Source organism: Dama dama, chromosome 20, assembly GCF_033118175.1.
Source record: "Dama dama isolate Ldn47 chromosome 20, ASM3311817v1, whole genome shotgun sequence".
Taxonomy (NCBI): Eukaryota; Metazoa; Chordata; class Mammalia; order Artiodactyla; family Cervidae; genus Dama; species Dama dama.
The window spans coordinates 65052654-65067013 of record NC_083700.1 but is presented as its reverse complement, the minus strand read 5'-3'; the positions used below and the strand labels follow the sequence as shown (position 1 = coordinate 65067013).

At 33.8% G+C, this 14360-nt stretch overlaps 2 protein-coding genes across 15 annotated transcripts in view; one reads left to right on the top strand and one right to left on the bottom strand.

Moving 5' to 3' along the window:
* The window catches only part of NEXN (nexilin F-actin binding protein), a 51979-nt gene extending 46749 nt beyond the window's left edge, over positions 1-5230 (top strand). For 2 of the 3 annotated variants that reach the window (XM_061121578.1, XM_061121576.1), the window contains 3 exons: positions 3343-3528; positions 3789-4146; positions 4244-5230. In XM_061121578.1, the coding sequence (XP_060977561.1) occupies positions 3343-3528; positions 3789-4146; positions 4244-4257 (558 nt within the window). In that variant the 3' untranslated portion in view covers positions 4258-5230. Of the gene's footprint in view, positions 1-3342; positions 3529-3788 lie in introns of all 3 variants that reach the window. The other variant, XM_061121577.1, reaches the window with a different exon arrangement.
* A 14-nt stretch (positions 5231-5244) lies between these two features.
* Positions 5245-14360, bottom strand: part of FUBP1 (far upstream element binding protein 1) — a 33722-nt gene continuing 24606 nt past the window's right edge. For 6 of the 12 annotated variants that reach the window (XM_061121568.1, XM_061121572.1, XM_061121571.1 and 3 more), the window contains 3 exons: positions 10368-10513; positions 7704-7750; positions 5245-6797 (listed from right to left, as the gene is read on the bottom strand). In XM_061121568.1, coding sequence (XP_060977551.1) covers positions 6767-6797; positions 7704-7750; positions 10368-10513 — 224 coding nt within the window. In that variant the 3' untranslated portion in view covers positions 5245-6766. Of the gene's footprint in view, positions 6798-7703; positions 7751-8629; positions 9995-10367; positions 10514-10594; positions 10655-14360 lie in introns of all 12 variants that reach the window. The other 6 variants (XM_061121565.1, XM_061121567.1, XM_061121566.1 and 3 more) reach the window with 2 other exon arrangements.

Below are 14360 nucleotides of genomic sequence, written 5' to 3'. Positions count from 1 at the left end.
GAATTTGGGAGGGCATTCAGAGGAGATAGTTGAACAAAAACGATGAAACTATGGGCAAACCCCAGAACTATAAGCAATTCATTGGGACAGGGAGAATGTGAGCACAGCACAAGGTAATGAAGACACAAGCAAGATGACCCATCTTTGATGCTGTGTTAAGCAACTTTATTGGGGTGCACCCCGAAGGGACTTTTAAAACATGTGATGATATTATCAAATAGGCATCTTCATTGCATAATCATGTTGAAGCTAATGATAGGTTTTGGATTCATGCATTAAAAAATTATTTGAAAGCCTAAGTTCCAGGGACTGTTCTGGACACCGGGGCTATACTGGCAAATAAACCTCCTGGCTCATATGGTGTTTAGAATCATCTAACAGGTGTAGGGATGTAAAATAATGACTGGGAAGTAAAGTCACATGGTGAAGTGGAAAATAGTTTCAAACAATTATAGGTGATAGGATAAAAAGTTGTAAAACTAGGCGTTGTTAGCTGAAGGGCCTTTTTAACCTTGCAGGCACTGTGATTTTGGAACAATGTTAGTAATCAAAGTTTTAGGACAGAGTATAAAAAGCTAGCTTTAAGAATCCTGGGGTCGTGGAGGATGAACTGGGACAAGGTAATGAAGTTGGGGGCAAGGGAGAAAATTTGAGTTACAGGCAGGTGGTTGCTTCCGAAAAGGCTAACATTTCTTCAAGATTACTAGGCAAACTATATGATGTTACAGAGAATTCAGGAAGTCTGGAGAGGAGGGGTGGATGAACAAATTGTTTTGGACATGTGAAGTTTGAGCTATATTTGGACAAGTAACAGCAGTCTGAAACATAGGCATTGAGCTCAGTTAAGAGGCAGGAGCTAAAAAAAAAAAAAAAAAAAGAGGCAGGCGCTAAAGACTAACTTTTTTGGATACTATTTGAAAGTACAGATGTAGATAAATCCATCTTGAAAGGGTTAATAGTTGTCAGATGAATAAAATCCTGGAAAATATGAACTTCAGTGGATGGATGGGCCACAAGATCAGTTGATTCCTTACAGATAAATCACAGAAGGTAAAGAATTTAAATCAGGATGTACTTGCCCCCCTTCCTTTTTTTCTGGTTAAAGGTAGTAAAATCTCAGAGCAGTCATACCTAACCCTATAAAATTTGTAGGTAAGAATAAGAGAAATGATGCTGAAGGTTTATTGTTTTAATACTGTTACTGGCTCTTGTATAAAACGACATGATTAGGACCTGGCTGACTCTCTAACCCATGAGGATGTCCTGAGTTGAGTTTCCTGTGAGGAACCTGACATTCTTATCTCAATAAACTAAGGGTCACTGAAATACTGTATTAGCATAGTTTTGGCAAAGTACAGTCAACTTCCAGGGTAGGACCTGTCCCTTCTGATCGTTTCAGGTTTCCTTCTTTAGAAATACCTTCTCTTTATATTCCAGACATCTTTCAAGGCCTAACTCATTCATGTAAACTTACCTAATCTAAGAATTCCATCCCAGCTCCTGTAGCCCTTAACTGTACCAACATTTGGTACATAAATCACTTAACTGCCTAATAGTGTTTGATTTTCTAGTTTGATTCTCCAGAACCATTCTTTACATTCTCTTTTATCCCAAATTCACTGCTTAATTGTATTGCCTGTAATATCCACATGCTGGAAGTACCAATGCCCTACTAAGAATGCAACTAAAGAACAAAGATACTTCCATTTATAACAAAGTTCTCTGTAGATCCATTTCCTGTTAAAACTTCTAACCTGGCTTTACATGGATTCAAGGAAAGGCAACTGCACTTAATAACTACATAAACTTTCTCCCCGTTAACTTTTACTTAAATTTACTTTCTAAAGGCAGGTTTTATAACTACATAAGTAAAATTTATGAGTTTACACAAACTTTTATACAAAAATCTAGAAGGTGAATTATTAAGTGGGAGGGATTTAGTCAGAACAGTAGTTATACTTGCTGAAATATACTATCTTGAAGATTTGTTAAGAATAACATTAAATATTCAGTGTGAACAAAGAGGTCCATTTTTCTTTCCATTTAAGTCTCAGAAAAGTCTGTTGAGATAAAACTGCAGTTTATTAGTTTGCTTATTAAACAAGCAGACCATTTTTAGTATGTATTTTTTACCCTTTTTTAAAATATAACAAGAAACAATCATATCAATAAAATTCATTAGCAATAATGGTAGTCTGGTATGTTTATCAACTGAAGGCTAAATAATGGCATGAACAATAGAATTTACCCATCAAGTCTCTAATTATGTCTGATATCCTAGCATTTTCCAGTATCAAATAAAAACTGGATTCAGGAGGACCAGGAAAACAATCCAACTTAAACTTTTATATTCATTGGAGCTGTGGTACAACACTTTAAACTATAAAACATTGGTGAACCAATATTTTTCTTATATAGGCAATTATTTTATAGCTTATTTGAAAATTTTGGTTGCATAGGGTATGTGGAAGTAGTTTCCTCATAGTACTTTGAAATACAAATGGTGAGATTTCTAGGTAAACTCACGAGTCTAAGTAGTTTAGAGACCAAGAGTCAACTACAACCAAGGTATTTTTGAAACCACGGGTTAACTGTACTCACAAGACCCCATTCTACTAAAACTGCTCTTAAAGGCCAGTGAGTGACCTCCTCATCACCAAATTGGTTTTACAGACGCACTACCTGACAGATCGATTCTGCCCTTACATTACCCCTTTCTTTTTCATGGCTCCGAACTCTTACCCCTAAATAAACTGACTCAGAACTGTACTCCCTCCGTTTCCCCAAGTTTCAGTCATTGCCTCTTTCAACAGTTGTCTTCCTATTTTATTCTACCTGTAAACGTTCTTCTTTGCCATTGCTTATCGATAAATTATTTACTGGATGGAATTCATCTGTTATTAACAAAAAAGGGTGAGGAAGAAATCATGAAGTGGGAAATAACAAAATTGCATTTCTGTATTATGTAGTAGGGTAAAGAGTTATGTGGAGACTCTTATGAAAGTATTTTTATTGTTAATAGTGTATGATTTCCTCATCCTTTTCTGTTACTCAGTACTATTAACAAGCACTGAGATTTGGTAGGGCAAATAAAATACACTAGGACTCTAGAGACAATGTGTGATATTTACACTGGGAGAATAATTCCAACTGTTAAAAAGAGTATTTCACAAGTGAACTTTCATCTTTCCTAAACTGGGGGATAGTCTGCAGTGCAGCAAATAGCATAACCCGAACATGTTAATTATCTTGTGCCTAGGCATCTCCAAAACTATTAACAATTTAGTTCTTGCTGGTTTTTAGAAAGTAAACAATTCTTATTCTTGGCCCCTTTTTGTAAAGGAGGAAGATGTTGACATTAAGCCTGCAAAAAAAAGTGAGGCTCCATTTACTCATAAAGTGAATATGAAAGCTAGATTTGAACGTATGGCTAAAGCAAGAGAAGAAGAAGAACAAAGAAGAATTGAAGAGCAAAAGTTACTACGTATGCAGTTTGAACAAAAGGAAATTGATGCAGCACTACAAAAGGTACCAGGCTTTCATATCCTTTCTTTTCCAAAGATGATTTCTGAAAAACAATGAAATTTAAGAGGAGGGATTAAAAATACATTTTAATAGCTTTCAAATCAGTGAAATGTTAATGTAAAACACACTTTATAGTAAGCACATTTACATGTTCTTTACTTTGGGGTAAAATATATCTGCCTCCAAATTCTATTACTAAATCACTATCCTGAAAACACAACTACAGTATAAATGCCAACCTGAATGCACTTATTTTAACACAGAAAAGAGAAGAGGAGGAGGAAGAAGAGGGTAGCACCATGAATGGATCTACCATTGAAGATGAAGAGCAAACCAGATCAGGAGCTCCGTGGTTTAAGAAGCCTTTAAGAAACACATCGGTTGTAGACAGTGAGCCAGTCAGATTTACTGTTAAAGTAACAGGAGAACCCAAACCAGAAATTACATGGTGGTTTGAAGGAGAAATATTGCAGGATGGAGAAGACTATCAATATATTGAAAGAGGAGAAACTTATTGCCTTTATTTACCAGAAACTTTCCCAGAAGATGAAGGAGAGTATATGTGTAAAGCAGTGAACAGCAAAGGATCTGCAGCTAGTACCTGTATTCTTACCATTGAAAGTAAGAATTAATCACTCTTTGAATCTAGAACTTTCATTCTATTTAAAAATTTTTTTCTGAGAAAAAAAAAAATCATTTTTCTTCTTCTCTTTTTTAGCTGACGACTACTAGGTCCCCTTCCCTCTCCCTGGAACACACCCTCTCTCTCCGACTTTCTTACTACATCCATCTTTTCTGTGGCGGGGCCAAAAAAGGAAACTGGAAGTACCACTGTGTTGACTTCTTATTCCTTTCCCTAACAGTCTTCAAAAAACAAGCTCATCTAAAAAAATACCTTTTTCCTTTCCAAAAGAGCACCAGATTCATCACCCCATTATACAGTGTAAGTTAATGTGTAATTTAATAGGGCAAAGGGGGGGAATTTACTCAATTATTCTATCAGAACCTATTACAAACACTGTGTATTTTTCATGTTTACAGCAATTAAGTTTTAAAGAAATTATAAACAGGACACATTTTGCATGAAAAGACTATCATTTATGAACTAGTCACACCTAAAATTAGTCTGAAATAGATGAGTAGTGAATTTGGAACCTATCAATTTAAGTGGGCTTTCCCCTCAGTAGTGCATCATCTTGGCTGTTGTAGTTTCAAAGTCTTTCTGGAGCAGAGATGAGGGGGTAGGGTGGTCATTTCTCCCTCTATGCAGAGAGAACACAAAACAAAACAAAAATTAAAAGACTTTTAAGAAACAACTGCCAGAGCAAATCTGATGGATACCACTGCCTAATACGGAATGTTGGGAATATCAAACATGTATTTTTCAAATCTGTGTAATATATATTCAAGCTTATAAAAAGTAAATTTATGTTGTGACTTTCCTGAGCAAATTATATTTTAATGAGAAAACTTTGTATTAATAGTTCATGCAGGAGAAAACATAATCAAAGATTTTCGGACTTAAGAGAATTAATTATATGTAGGGGAAAATGGCACAATCATCAATTTTTAGTTTTTAAAGTGAGTTTGTAAATAATTAGCTATCATGTTCTATTATCAAGTTGTTTTATATTTTAGTTTTCTGGAAAACAATTTTATTTTACAATGTAAACCCATAATAAAGTCACTTCTGTATTTAAGAAAAGAGACAAACACTCCTTTATAATATTCACCAATGTACATTTATTTTTTTTATTGAGGAAACCATAATCAATACAAAATTACAGCAATCATATACCCCTTTACATACAATGGTATTAAAACAAACTAAATCACAGTTTGTAAAGTATTCAATTTACCTCAAGTCCAAGCTGCATCTCCCTAAGACACTGATCCCATCACAGTAGCCATTTTAAGCCAATCTTCTTTTTACACGGGTAGTTTCTGTAGAGAACACTTTTCTCAGGACGAAAATGCATTGAGCATGCATAAGAAAAAATATATATATGTGCAAATACATTTATGAGTTCCTATAAGGGGTATCACCGAAGAAAATAAAATCCTGGGACTTATTTGCTTTCTTAAAAGCACCAATTTAAAAAAAATCCCTCAGAAGTTTATACTGTGGCAAGAAAACTCATGTGACTAAACAAAAAATAAGGTTATTGTCAGAGTCAAAATTATCTTTAGGTATTGTTAAAATACATTTTAAAGTGAGGCAGAATTTTCAGAAAATAAAAAGACATCTTTATTAACTAGTAATTTCTACAACCTTATTCTAAAGAACATAACTTTGCAGGTAGAAGTGGTTCTCCTGGCAAGAGTATTCAAGCAAACATTATCACTTCTGAATATATTCCTATCTTCCTCTTAAGGTATTGTTTACTCCTACACAAACCCACTCTTGTAAATCAACTACTCAGGTATTTGTCTAAGAATATATTTTACAATGCTCATAAACAACTAGTATTAAATGACTAATTTTAGTATTAAAACCATTTTCATTTATTAAAAATAAAAGTTTACTTCCCATTTCTAAGAGAAACATCAAACTATAAGAATTCTAATTATCACCACACTATGAAATCTTAAAAACAAAAACATATTGTCAAGTATAAGTGCTAAATAAATCAATTTCAAGCCAAACATTGTCTCTACCACTCCTAACACCACTGCATTCAAATCAACTGGCTCACCTTTTCTGCTTTCCATTTATTTCAAGGTTAAGATTAGCGCCATTTAAAAAATGCCTGCAGTATCAATGAAGGCTTATGCTAATGAATAAAAAAATTCTCATGAGATAGAAACAATGCCCCAATATCTATTAGCATTCATATGTATTTTCTTTTATAAAAATGCAAACTACAACTAAGCAAAACTTGACAGGCTCTTAAGGTTCAAAGAGCTCCTTTATATTATCAATTTTAACATTGACTATTAAAACACATATACACACACATAAATGTGGTGCAATAACTATATAACTTTCAAAATTTAACATTTCATGGAACATTTAAGATCAAGTGAATAGCACTTTAAAATGAAAAGTGATCAAAAGCAGGTACAGTACACCCTGTATCATATTACGTATGGGAAAACATTTCATTTTTCTCAGTTACGATTTGCCAATTTTACCTTCTACATTGAGCCCTTCTATGGTCCATGCTCATCGGCTCACCAATGGCATACACTCAAAGGATTCCTCTTTATGGGTAACTATCTCAGGACCTGATTTTATGAGCTATGATTTGGTGCTTGCAGCATCTTCAGCACTGTGTGTGAAAATGAAGGCAGTATTTTTTGAATATTTTTCTTTGTTGCAAAGATAAGCAGGAGTTTTAAAAGGATCAGCACATTTTAGAAATCGAATAAACAAAACTGATATGATGCTGCTTTAATACATTCATCTTAACTCAAAATATTTACCAGTTAAAAATTATCTATAAGAACACACAAACATTTAAAACTGGCAAAAAATAAAATAAATGCAGCGTCAAGTTATTAAAGTATTATAAATCAGAAAAATATTGGTTGCTATACAGATTATGAAAGGTTATTTGCTATACAGTTAACATTTCACTGATGCACATGCCTTTTATCAAACATACTGCCAGTATTTCTTTCGGTGTATATAAATAAGAGTTAGGAAAACTGAGTTGTCTTAAGAAAAAAGGGTCATAATAAAACTCTGACCCATAACGTCCTTACTGAATTGCTATAGTTCAAGAACAAGAAAAAAAGTAAAGACTCCATAGCTTTGGAGGGCAAAGAAAATGTCTTGTCAATCATTAACAGACTGTGAAGGCTGTTGAAGTTTCTGACCAAATGATCTCCTAAATCTTGAAAACTATGTAACTTTCCTTTTAAAATTCTAACAATTTTTCTATATTAGGGAAAAGATTATAAAAAGTTTGGATGTAGTTTAATTACAGCAGCAATCTACTCATCATTTTTTTGTTTTAATAAAAAGAAAAATCAAAATAAAAACATCACCTAGAAAAGTAAACAGTTGTTTGAACAACTTACAGACTTTCCACTGAAATGGTAGCATAAATAACAAAATACATTTTGGGGAAGCAGTAGCAGATTGCTTTTGAATACACAACCACAAAAACCTCACAGGGACAACATTAATGTACTGAAATATTTATTTATATATGTCCTTAGGTTGTGCTTACCTGTTGCTTTTTGCAGCAGAACCTAAGGTGGAAGGTCTGGGAAGGCACTGTGAAGTATAAATAATTGCACTGTTTGCAATTAATAAAGATTTTAAACCTTAAATGAATCAAAATCAACAGCCTCCAATTTGTGAGTTATGATACTGAATCCAACTGAAAACTATCTCTTCAGTTTAATTAATAAATGCACCACTTTCCTAAAAGGTCATCTATAAAACAGTATCATGCAAAATAGTGAAACTGTTCACATCAATACCCTACTCTTAAACAGATAACTCCTTAACTATTAAAACTTCAAACTAGAACTACATATCCATATCTAAATAAGGGCAAGGGAAAAGTCACTCTAGGTTCTGTAAGATAGTCAAAAACATTTCAAAATATCTACAATGAACTGTACCGCTATTTTCTACCCTATAAATAATCTCAACATTTATGTCCTGTACATCTTCCTTTTATAGTATATTCAGAACAACAAATGGTGCTCCCCTACCAATGAAAGAACTAGTATATATATTTAGGAAATGGTATTAAAACCACTACATTGCTTAATATTTGCAAACTGAAAACCACCCTGTCTGATACATTTCAAGTCTTTCAAATTAATATATAAGATATGCAGTATTTTACATTGAAAAGCAATATATTTTAGGAGCACCAATGAGTAATACTATTCAACTTTGTTAATGATGAGTTTTCTTTAGCTATAGCTAAAGCATATCAAAAATACTTACCCATTAAGCTCACTTAAAAAAAATACAGATCTATGAATATTCTATGTTAAATTAAGAAGCAGTTATGGTTTCCAAGATATAAGCACTGTATTCCAACATAATATTCAAACAAAGTATGGCATTTGCATTATGTGGAACATTGACAAAAAGATACTGTTGCAGTTCATCAATTTGTCATTCTGATGTACTTACAGTGCAATGCTCCTTGAAGGAACACAATCAAGGATGATACACAGCACAGTCCTCCTCACCCCTACAGAGCTAGTTCTATACTGGCTGGATCAAACCTGCACTTCAACAGACAATGGCAAGACAGACTGTATTTGCATGTAGTCTAATATATTAATATGCAAAGAGCCAACAAATATGCAAAGAGTAAAACAATGGATTTCAACAAAATATCAGAACTTCAGCATGAGTGTTATAGAGTAATAAAATGATTTCAAGTACATAAAAAAATTAAGTTGATTCAATGATTGGACTTGTGCATTTACAAAACGAAGCTTATCTATACTGCAAAAAGGAAAAAAAAAAAGAAAAAAATAGCTCAAACATTTTCATACCGCAATAATGTTTCAATGGCAGATGCACTGTAGCTATACTTTTTGCATACTATTCACTTTTTCTACCCTACATTAGAAAGAAACACACTAATATTGCATACCTTGCAAAAGCTCCTTTACATGAAAAAAAAAAACTGTTCTTATTATAGACTACTCATATTTACTATCTGAAAACTGTTTAAAATTAGTTATGCTGAAACAGTCTTGGAAATCAAGTAATTATCAAATTAAAAACAGAAAGGTTAACTGTTATAGCAGCAGTACAGGTCTGAAACAGTGGTCATGTATAAAAGGAAATTTCACTGTTAATGCAATGGAAGTATGCCAAAAGATCATTGTACACACATGCAGTTTTTAATCAAACAGAAGGAAAAAAATGAAGATATCAGGATTACTTGTGCTGAAAACAGCCAAATACAATAAATGGAAAAGATCCTCCAATCTACTACTATACTGCAAGGGGGAAGAAAACATGCCAGTGTTTAAAACTCAAATTAATATCCACGGGGAAGCTTATATATTTGTGTATATGTATCTTAATTTATCATTACTAAGAAATTATGAATTCTTTAAATACCCACATATCCAACTTACCGACACAGGAGGTTTCATATCATTTATTGTAAAGCACAAAACAGGCATTTTAAAAGTGAAAGTATACATTGAAAAAAGTACATTTATATCACAAAGCATTAACCACATAATAGTTGCAAATACATTTGCTGGAATGTGTACATCTACACTAAATACTAAAAACAAACCAATTTTCATTTCTACACAGAAATATTAACCTCCTATCAGTAGTGATAGATATTTTGTACATTTTCAAAAAAAAGAAAAAAGAAAGGAAGAAAGAAAGAAAGGAAAAACACTATTTAAACCAAAAACAAAATTAAGATCTTCATCAAGCCGTCTGCATCCATATATTTAACAAAGGTTTTTTTCCCCCACACAATGAAGCAAATACTGTATTGTCCACTTCTTATTATTGGCCCTGTGCAGAAGAGATACATAAGAAATACACAAAAAGTTAAAAAGAAAATCCTTTAAATGGAGCTAACTCAGGAGTGAATCCTCTAAGAAAGAAAAACTGGTTAATATAAATGGTGGTGGCTTCTTGCATGATTTGCAAATCCCTGGGGGAAAAAAGTTTATTTTTAAAATCAAAGGCATTATAGAAATATTCAGCACTCAGATGCCAGAAAGCAATATAAAAAACAAACAAAAAACCCAAACAATATACCACAGTACTTCATTTATAGTTTTGCCAGATAAAAATTTAAAAGGCAAACAGAATCCCAGACAAAAGTAAACATGCATAGAACATGACTGAAGTTGAAATCAACACATTAGCAAGTCTGTTATACCTGAGGTGCTGGAGGATGCTGCGGCATTCCCTGGGGACTTGTCTGGGCATAGTAGGCTGCTTGCTGTCTGTAGTACTCAGCCCAGGCTGCACTGTAATCTGGCTGACCACCGGGGGGGGCACCAGTAGGAGCAGGAACTGCTTGACCTTTTGAGAAAACAGAACAACTTTGTTGCTGTAACCACAATTAAAAGCCCCAAAGAATCTCATTTCTAATAAAAACAATACCTTGCTTCTTGTAATATTCCTCCCAAGCCTTTGAATAATCTTGTGTCTGCCCTTGTTGACCTAAAAAAAACCCCCTAAATTTTAATACAAAATTATATCCACTGTAAGTACAGGTTATAAAGACAAAAGCACAGAGGGTCAGAATTGCTCCTGTTCTATTTTTAATATTCCTTAGTGTCAAAAAACTACTCTGTAATTAAAAAATCAAAATGCTCTTTAGTTTCTTTTTGCCATACTATCATAACTTTCAGTTCTTTAGCATTACTCTTTAATAAAAAACAAAACTATCTACATAGTTTCCTGATTCAGTTACAGTTTTTATGAACTATTCATATTCTAAATTGAGTCAGAAACATGCAGTCCACAGTTCCCCAATGGTTATGTTGGGAGGAATGAATGGACCACTATTTGTAGTTTTCTTCTCCATTCAGATTTGTTACACTACAAGTTTTAAAATAAAATGAAAATCTTCAGTGAAGAGAAAGAATATTTCTTGAGAAACAATAACCCAGTTAAAAGCTATTATTTTAAGATCTGGCCAAGATTTGTTGTTTACAGATTAGTAACCTATAAACTATGTGTAACACTAATCTTTAAGATATCTTTTAATAAGATATTTACTTTTAATACGTTGTGCTCAAATGATAACAATTTTATTAAAAATAACCTGATGCAGGACATCATAATCACTACTGAAGAGGTTCTAAGCAACAAAATCAATGACACACAAAGCTCAACAGCTTTCAAAAAGAGGTCTTTTTTCTGGGTGACTTTCCTGAATTAAGAGACTAAAGAGACATGATCAAATGTAACGCACGAAATTTGAATGGGCTCTGCGTTAAAAAAAACAAAAACATAATGACAACCCCACCTCTCACACACAGGTAGCTACAAGGCATTGTTTCTGACAACCAGGGAAACTTAAATATTATTAAAAATTTATTTAGAACAACAGCTTGCAACTTACTTTGAAATGGCTCAGGCACCAAAACAAGTATGTATATACACACACAGTACATATGACAAACTTTTTGAAAATGGTGAATCTGGACAGAAAATATACATATGGGTGTTTGCTGTACTGGTTTTCCAATTTTCTGAAGGTTATTAAAAAAAACAAAAGTTGGAGAGAAAGAGAACATAATTTTTCCTACTTAAGTCCTTTATTTGAACAGAATTTTATTTAGTTTGTAATTCATTTGGCTTTATGAAGTTATGACAGCCAGACAAAAAACACTCAAGAGAAAGCCGTTTTATGTTTGTTAGATGTGCCAACAAGGCAGTTTTAGAAAATAGCCTATCACCATCACAAAACTGGTTAAAGAATAAAAGCAACCGAGGAAATAAAAATTGAAGATGTATGACTTAAAAAACATAAGAAACTCCCCCTACTTATACAGGTAGCAGCACAGAGAAATCCTATATTCTCTCAACAAAATTACCACACTTTCGTTTTCCATACTCTTTTTAGGAAATGAATTTTAATATTTTTATTTTATGAGACAGAAATCAAGTAAATATAAAACCAGTCTCAGTATTTAGACAACTGCCAAACATCCTGGTACTAAGAATAAAAAAACCACACAAATTTTTTGAGGCCAAATTTATTTAAGGCAACAACAACATCCACTTCAGGTTTAAAAATGGAACTAAACCTCATTAAAAGATACTCATTTTTAGAGGGGAAAAAACTACAGTATCATGGAGACATATCAAGAAAATATCAAACTCAAATGTTCACTGAAAAAACACCCTCCAACTCAAATATTCCTGTGGAAACCTGAAAGTAAACATGTTAAAACTCCAAGGAACATAAACACGTGGTTAAGTCATCAACATCCGAAACTCCAATCTTGAAAGCATCCATAGAAAAACTCATTCCACTCCTATATGAAGAGCAAATGCGATTGTTTTTGCTCAGCTGAAAAGTAGGGAAAGAACTTTTCCCATCTAATCTGTTTATGTTTTGGCTCTTCCTCTAGCCTCTTGCCCTTTGGAAAGGCATGTACTTAACTTGTTCCCTTTATTCTTTTCCTCAGTTCAAAAACTGTTTTGAACTGGGACAGTTTAGTTTATACTTCAGTAGAACATTACTTAACATTTACATATAACTTGACAATATATGAAGTCTGCATTTCATTTCATTCCAGAGATAAGACTTACCACCCTAGAGTTCACATGCAACATTCTATTACAGCCTAACAGACAGTTCTGCTTGAATAGATTCCATCCTCAGACACCTTTATCTTTCCCACAACCACTCTCTCCTGGCTCTTTTAAAGGCTTAAGGTATCATATGCTAAGGGTTCAGAGTTCACCATATCAGAGCTTAACATTGAAAGGGCCTCCCTGAAGTCAAACTTACCCCAAAATGTCATCACTTACTCTCTTTCAAATAGAAACTTCCTATATCTCTATTTTGAGGCCCTGTTTCTCTTTAGGGAGTTTACTTCTTAGAAAAGTTTTCTTTCGTTCTAGCTTCAAAGGCACACACATCCAGATTACTATCATTCCTTATTTGGCAGCAATATGAATTTCTCAGTTTCTTTCATTAACCTTCAAGATTTTTCTTAACACAAAAGGCTGAAAAGGCTTCAAAGTCTGGGACAGTTCTCCTAGTATGGTGACAAGGGCACTGGATGGAAATCAGGACATCCAGAGTCCTAGGAAATCCTACCTCTGCCACTTGGAAGAGTAAAAATCTCTACAAATAAAGGAGTTGATTTGGAGATAAAGATCATTGTCTCTCCCTGGTATTCTAGTACTCTTTTCTTTCCCTCCCATTTAAAAACATCAAAGATTAAACTGATTAGTTTTATCCTTTAAGGTCTCTTATTTATAGCTATCCTAAGAAGGTCTTAAGGACAAGCAATGCACTTAGAAAAAATCAAAGTGGTTAAGTAATCAATCATATATATAAAAAAAAATCCAAAACAAAAGAAAACTTACACAGGAAAAATAGACCTTGTAGCTATCATTAAGGGAGAAGGAAATGGCAACCCACTCCAGTGTTCTTGCCAAGAGAATCCCGTGGACAGAGGAGCCTGGTGGGCTGCTGTCCATGGGGTCGCACAGAGTTGGACACGACTGAAGCGCCTGAGCATGCATTCATGCATTGGAGAAGGAAATGGCAACCCACTCCAGTGTTCTTGCCTGGAGAATCCCAGGGACGGGGGAGCCTGGTGGGCTGCTGTCTGTCTATGGGGTCGCACAGAGTCGGACACGACTGAAGCGACTTAGCAGCAGCAGCAGCTATCATTAAAGATCACCTAACATTATTTAAGATTTACATTTAAGGGGAATCATTCAACCAGTTCACTTTGCTCATAAAATTAATAGCTTATACTTGCAGTGCTACAGAAAAATAACAAGTGAAAAGAAGGCAAGGGTTAAGGAGGATCTTCAGTCAAACATAGTGTTTTAAGTTATTTCTATACCACCTTTTTCCACAAAGGTTTCAAGACAGACAAGCAGACTACCTCTATAATTACAATTTTATACAGCAGTCAGCAGGGAAAAGAACACAAGTTTTAAAAAGACAAAGTGAAATGTCTACCCTTAAAAATAAAGATTTGAATGGTTAGACCTGGCAGATTATACAACACATTTTGGGTGAGTAAAACGTGAATTTATTAAATACCTAAGTCTACCAACAAGGTTTGTTTTTACCCCATTTCAATATTAATGTAGGGGTCATATAAAGCATACTGCCCATTGTGAAAATATAACTCTTTAACCTTTAATAATCATGCTACTTCATAAAAGC